Here is a 7,205-nt window from a genome sequence, read left to right as displayed (position 1 = left end):
TCTGTTTATTTAGCACTTTTCTTTATTGCAAATAATAATTTGTGTTGTGATGTAATGTGATTTTTTGCAGTGCAGTGATGCCACAGGAAACATTTGAATGCATGCAGAGCTTTCATAAGGGAAAAACAAAAATATAATGTCACATATGTCAGGAATAACAGTGAGCGGCCTGCATAAGAAAGACAATTCACTCTGAAAGGCATCTAACCTTCATCAGGGAAGATACTGGCCGTGACAGACAGCTGTAACACTGGCCACAATCATTTAGTGAACAATCAAGGGGAAAGAACAGCTGCACAGGTTTTTTTAATTGACTGCTGTCTGTGATAAGCAGGAACACCTGCCTAGGGTAATAATTAGAGAAATTGAGAACCCACTCCAATATTAAGCACAGGTCCTTATAAAAGGGCAGAAATAATGTAGTAGCTTGATATAAAGTAAAAGAAAAACTGGATTAACTGCATAATTAAAATAATGTAAATCAATACTCACTCATGTTGTGCAATTCATTTAATGGATATACATTACCAGAGCATCATGCTATAAACTGTAAGAAAATGTCCAGACTTTGAATTTTGAACAGAAACCTTTTGAAGACTTTTCTTAACATGCTATATAGAAAAGAATTACCTTACAAATTCCATGGACAAGTAGATTGTATCTGAAGTATTGACATATTTTTATTGTGCTGTAGGTACAGAAATGCCATATTTTTCTTGCAGCTGAAGAGAAATCAGTTTAGTTCTGAGTGTATTTTAGATTTATTTATTAACTTATGTATTTATTATCATGCAAATGCTACAAGAAAATGTTAGTTTGATCAGGAAATAAATAGATATTTTCTCTCAAAAACATTGGGTCCTGTGGTATGTAAGTGGCATGTTTTATATGAGTTCTTGAAGTGTTCATTAACATGTGGGATGCTGACACCATCCACTATCACTCTCCTCTAAATCAGTAATTTACCTCAATCTTGACCTTGCTATTCCCTGTCATTGTGCTCAAAACCTACTCAATCTCAATAAACAGTGCATTGTTTTTTGTAGAGAAAGAAAAAGGCCACAAAAAAGCTCTGGCCTCCATAAGTGAGACATTGAAAGAATAAACCTCATTTGACTGTGAATCCTATTCTTTCAAGCTTTCAAGCAATAATGGATACTTGATGAAGCTGTGATTTTAATATCACAGTAGAAAAGGGTATTCCTTAGACAAAACATAATTAATTCACAAAAAACATTACACCAAATGCTCATATTGGTGCCTATTATTTTCAAATCAGGATTTTTTCTGGAAAACCCTAAAAATAGTTTTTATTAGATCAATCAGTGTCCAAAATTAGGATGCAATCAATTCATATTGAGATGTTTTTGGTTTTTTCTATTCTTTGGATTAAGTTAAATAATAGTTCAGGTGGGTAGCTGCGTCAGCATGCGTAGGCTGCAAAGGAACAAGTAATAGGTTTATTCCATGCTGAAAAAAAGAAGAAAGAGAACACAACGTTTCGGCCGTGAAGGTCCCTTTGCCTACTGCCCTGTCTCTCTCACACCTGAAGAAGGCTCCACGGCCGAAACGTTGTGTTCTCTTTCTTCTTTTTTTCAGCATGGAATAAACCTATTACTTGTTCCTAAGTTAAATAATAATCACTATAGAGAGATGTTACCGGTCATTATCCTCTAAAAATGTTATTAGCAAACACAGGATTATTTGAATTAATGGCAGTCTAAGAATTGGTTGGCCTAGCTAAAATCAATTTGAATCTTACTATTTTATCAAATAATGTGCATGAGATGAGATTATGTTTTAAAGCAGAATCACTTTTGGTTATGATACTTAAATCAATTTAAGCACTGTAAGTAAGAAGTATAGTATAAAATGCCTTGGACGATATTTGCAGACACAACTTGGAAGTTGTTAAAATTGTATGAATGTATATATATATCTGCAGAACCTACCTTACAGAGATAAAAAGAATATCATATTGGTGAATGCATGTTTGGCTGTATTATCCAACCTGGATAACATGGATTTTGGAAAGTCAAAATGTTTATAATCAGCATACAATGCATTTAATAAAAAGAGAGATAAAAAAATAAACTCTTTTTTCCACTCCCAATCTTACACCTTTTAGCGTATTTCAATTGCCCTTGGAATTCACCATGTTACAGACATATTTTTGCATTAATACACTGTCCAGTTGTATTAAGATTGCTGTGCAAGCATTAGTCAGGATGGACTGTTTTCTTTACTGAGTAGTTTATCTACCCTAGCTAATGTTCTGAATAGGTCGGACTATGACATAGTCTAACTATACTGTGGTGTGGTATTTTGAAGTATGACAAAATTTCTCTTGAGCATGTTAGAGGACCCACTGAGAAAAAAAAATGATATTGCTATCCAATGCTATTGGATATTTCTACTCTTATCAGGAAAAGCTGGAAGGACATTTCATCCATCAGTCAGGTCATTCGAAAAGTCTTTTCCCAAACTAAGCCTCTTATTATCTGGCTCGACGGTGTCTGTCAGAAAGCTGAGTGGACGCTTACTGCCTTGTGGTGATGGGATGTCTACTTCCTTCTCTTCCTGCTGGGCTTCCCATATGGTACTAAGAGACTCTGGGGGCTGGTATCCGTGTTCCTGGGGGTCCAGTGGGTCCTTGGAGAGCAGGATGCAGATGGAGGGCACATTTTTGTGGACAGTCATCTCCGAAGCCTGGCCAGGCCCTTCCTCTTGGCTCTCCCAGACCTCCTGCAGGCCCTTGTACCTTAGTTTGGTGATCTGATGGAGCCCCCCCATTTTGCGCTTCATGATCTCCACGCAGGTGATGGTTTTAGTAACAGCGCGGCCGGAGCCGTTGAAAATGATCTGTCGGGTGCTTCCGCTCTCCATCCGTGCCATGGCATAGCCCATCAGATTGCGGATCTTGCTGCCCTCCTTAACCCGCATCTCCACCACGTTTGGGGGAAGTCCTGGGAATGGCGGTGGGCTCTCCTCCTCCATCTTGCCCACCTTCCTGAAATTCCCGGCCCCCAGTTTATTAGTTGTCCCATGTGGGGCACATCCAAAGCTGCTTGAGGAAGGGGGTTCCTTGTGCGTCCTCACAGAGAGCGGAAGAATCGCATCTGGGTTTATGCTGACCTCCATCAGGAATAAGGTGGTTCTGTCTGTTTTGTTAATATTTTCAGCCCAGGAGTCACTTTGACGTAGTCCCCCCAGCTGCACAGGCAGTGCTGACAATTGTAGAATCTCTTTCTGGAATAGACCACCTTCATTTTAAAACTCCAGCGAAACAAAATCCTTGAGTTGCCTTGTTATTAGGCAGTGTGATCCAAACTATGGATCTCCTAGCAGTCTGGGAAAAAATGTGTGACATTATTGAAAAGACGCTCTTGTTACTGTCCTGGGGGCGCTGAATCCAACTGCTAAATTATTATTTTGCGAGGAAATAATTTCCACAATTCCAAGGTTAACAAAAGTCTCATTCATGAAACAAAATTCAACACAAACAAGACAGTATAAACGCCAGCATTGAAGGAGTCTATGCAGAGCCCTACAGAGTGCAAAGAGTTAAAAAGAAAAAAAACAAACCTACGCTTCAAAGACGAGACACTCAGCGGACCTTAAATTGGCCAACAGTCGGCACATTCTCGGGAACGCTGCATTAAAGGGCATTTCAGTCCCCTGAAAAGAGCATTGCTGAATAGATGTAGAAAGCTCATCAGCTTTAACAAAGTCCTCTCTTTCCAGGTTCCAGCCTTTCCAGTGAGTGAAATATCCCTCTACCTGAAACTTTTATTGTCCTTATAAAAAAAATGTTCCTTTTTCTGCCAAGATAGCCAAGCTCCAGGAGATCACCAGTGAAGCTCACTGCACAGTGTCCCAAAGTACTGCTCAGTTTGGGAAACCCTATGTTAACCTTGTGCTACTCTTCCTCTACTTTAAGATTCAGATACTTTACTGGGGAGCACCCTTTTTTCTGTCACCCTTCTGGGTCTCTTCTCTGACTCAGGCGTGTGAAATCTCTGCTGCAGGGAGCCTGAGAGCTCCAAACCACTTTTCCACTGCTCACTGCCCGATGGTTCCCACTGATGTCTCGTCTGTCTGATATGCATTGCTACAAAGAAACACAGGGACAGCTGCTGGCTTGCAAATGCAGTAGGAGGAGTGTCTGTGTGAAAGAGAGAGACATTGAAGGAGAGAGAGGGAGAGAGGGAGGGGACTGTCTTCTTAAAGGAGCAGCACCTAGTCATTTATCACAAGCTCCAGTACAAATACTGCGACAAATCAAGAAGTGTGCAATTTACAGTTACCCAATGAGTTCTCTACAAATTCACACTGCAAATTTGTAGTCATTTTTGAAGGATATTTATCTTGATGAATAACTGCAGTCAAAGTATTTCACATTATTTCTCAGGATGGGGTGCAGAGATACTTGAATAAGCGGAATGATATACTTAAATAAAATGTTACAGAAAGTTTACAAACTGAACTCATATTAATGTAAGAAAAGTTACAAAAGAGAGGTGGTCATTCAGTCCTTCTAGGTGATTTGGTCACCAATTAATCTGAGGATCTTATCCAGACATTCCTTGAAATAAATAAGGGTATTAGCTTCAACAACATGGACAGATGTTTGTTCCAGGCCCCTACAACTCTTTGTGTGAAAAGTGGTTCTGAAGAAATCTACTGTGCTGATTTTATCAATGCCTCTGAGGATTTGGAATACTTGAATCTGATCCTGTAATGTTCTATATGCAAGTCTAAACAGATTCAGTTCTTCTTGCCTGTCAGTGTAAGATTTTTTCTTCAAGCCCAGTAATTAGGAGTATACTGATTCTAAATCACCAAAATCTTATTGGAACACAGGGATATAAATTGTACACCGTAATCTAAATAAGGTCTTACTAGTGTATAGCACTATTTTACAATAACAGCCCTTACTTTAAACTTCTATACTTATTAGCTTACCTCCACTACCACAAAGAGAATAAACTGTTCAGTCAGTCTATTGAAGTTAATACCATAATTTCTTTCAAAAAATGACTTTATGAGATCCTTGGGCCAAACAGCTGTAAGCATCCAATCAAGCTTGATAGGCCTAATGTTCTACTTTCATCCGCAGAAATTTTTGTCTTTGTATTATTAAAAACATATCTTGTTATGAAAATGGTTTAATAAAGAACACAATTTCCTTTTAATACACAGATGATTTGATAAATCAGAATTTGAAAGACGGCATGTTTGCATCTTTTAAGACTGTGCTTATAAGCAGAATGTGATAAAATCATCATGTATGAAAAAGTACTCAAAGTCAGTCATGTAATACAGGAATGTACATAACCCTGGAATCCATACAGTGTCGGTTATGAATAATGTAATGTACTGTCATATATGTTTAACTAAATAAACAATGCATTCCACTTAGCAAGAGTGCTCTGTCTTTCTTGTTTTTCTTACTCAATCTCTCCAGAATGGTGATTTATTTTTATGTGGAGGGCATGATAAAAATCCATGCAACGTTAAAGAACGCTAAGAGTATTATTATTATTATTATCATCATCATTAGTAGAACTAATAGTATAATTATTAAACTAACAGTAAGAATTATTATAATATCACTAAGAAGGTTTTTTGTGCCCTCCTCCATGTACTGTATTATACAGGAGGGCTGTTTTTTTGCAATGGGGCTGCGGAACAATGACCCGTGAAAAACTTGGGCTGACTCAGCAGAAACTATGGCCACCTTCTTCTGCTGATTCAGGGAACAAACCCTTTCATTAGTTTGCTTCTCACACAAACCACAAAGCCTTGATTTAAAAAGAAATTTGCCTTTTTCCATAGCAGACATCTTCAGGTCTCTTTATCAAAGCAGAGGTTTAATGCAGTTAAAACTATGTATTACACAGCTTTAATATATCCCTCATAATCAGTGATAGTTCAAATGAGAAATATATTTATTTTTATCAGCACTGGGAAATATCAAATGTTTAATGATGCCCAATTTAAATACATAATTAAGTTTACATAACTCTTACTCTAGTAATTGCAATTGTTTGGAAATGTCATACTCTTTATTTAAAGAGACACATTGATTAGATGGCTTTCATAAAGAATACAAAAAGAAGGCCAATCTTAAAAAGTACTTCTATCCTCTGTTTTTTTTCTACAAATAAATAAATCTATTACTAAACTGCCTGAACAGGACCTGTTTGTGATTTAATGTATACGATAATCTTTAATGGGTCTCATGACAGATTAACATTCCTGACATACAATTTGGTTTATGTTGTCTAACATGAACAAAAACCTGCCTATACATAAACTTTTCATTTGTGCTATCATTTGTGAACAACCCAGGAAGATTTCTTAGCTCCACTTTCATTTAATTCAATAGAGACTCGGGAGAAATTTATCTACCCTACACTAATCATCCAATTCTTTGATCCCACAAAACTGGCAAAAGCATTTCCTCTATTTTGTTCCATTCAATTCCCCTATTTCAATCAGTGAGTAGCTTTTCTTTGTATTCATATCTCAAATATGTGACATAATATGTCAAAATCACATTGCACCTACTGTAAATATTTTCTAATTCTATTCCTGCCAGTAAAAATATCTAGACTTGTGTCAGAAGGAAGATAGGAGTGATAAGTACAATTTTGCATCAGACACTGCAGGTGATACATAACAGCTTTTAAACCCACAGTATTCTGTAGAATTTACAGCAGGAGAAATAAAGACTGTGCATCACATACTTGCAGCGTAGTATAACTCTTATGTCTGACATTACAGGTTGTGCGAGCCGGCTTGCCAGCGCAGTGACGTCAACCCCCTTCACTGTGAATAGCATGGACCTCAGCTGTCGGGCTGAGGGGAGATTTCCCTTTAGTTCAACTGGCTGGGTCCCTGTTGAGTGATGCCCCATCGGTGGGGGTCTGACTTGAGGCCGAAGCGGCGAGGGCACATACTGTATCCACGTGAACCCGAGAGTGCTACAGTATACTGCACTATGCAGACAATTACCAAAATTTTTCATGATAAAAATCACATTAGAAAACAAAAATACTTTTGTAAAATGTCAGTTAATAGTTCACAGAATGTTTACTATTGGTAAATAATGAATGTGCATTCTAACATAGTTAGCAAAAAGGTAAGGGTTGTACTGTAGTTATATAACAGTTTATTTTAGAGCTATTTGGAGTCTGCAC

The 7,205-nt window shown here is 37.7% G+C and overlaps 1 protein-coding gene across 1 annotated transcript; it reads right to left on the bottom strand.

The window, feature by feature from the left end:
- On the bottom strand, nt 1-4,132 carry LOC102693003 (ribonuclease P and MRP subunit p25). Its single transcript, XM_015343466.2, has one exon. It carries the CDS (start codon nt 3,139-3,141, stop codon nt 2,446-2,448), a length of 696 nt encoding a protein of 231 aa, XP_015198952.1. The 5' UTR covers nt 3,142-4,132; the 3' UTR covers nt 1-2,445.
- Nucleotides 4,133-7,205: the final 3,073 nt, after the last annotated feature.

Source organism: Lepisosteus oculatus, chromosome 5 (assembly GCF_040954835.1).
Source record: "Lepisosteus oculatus isolate fLepOcu1 chromosome 5, fLepOcu1.hap2, whole genome shotgun sequence".
In the NCBI taxonomy this organism is placed as follows: Eukaryota; Metazoa; Chordata; class Actinopteri; order Semionotiformes; family Lepisosteidae; genus Lepisosteus; species Lepisosteus oculatus.
This window is presented reverse-complemented; position numbering and strand designations above follow the sequence as displayed.

Coding starts and splice junctions, on each gene's coding strand:
- LOC102693003 (XM_015343466.2), bottom strand. CDS start 3,141: ATGGAGGTCAGCATAAACCCAGATGCGATTCTTCCGCTCTCTGTGAGG.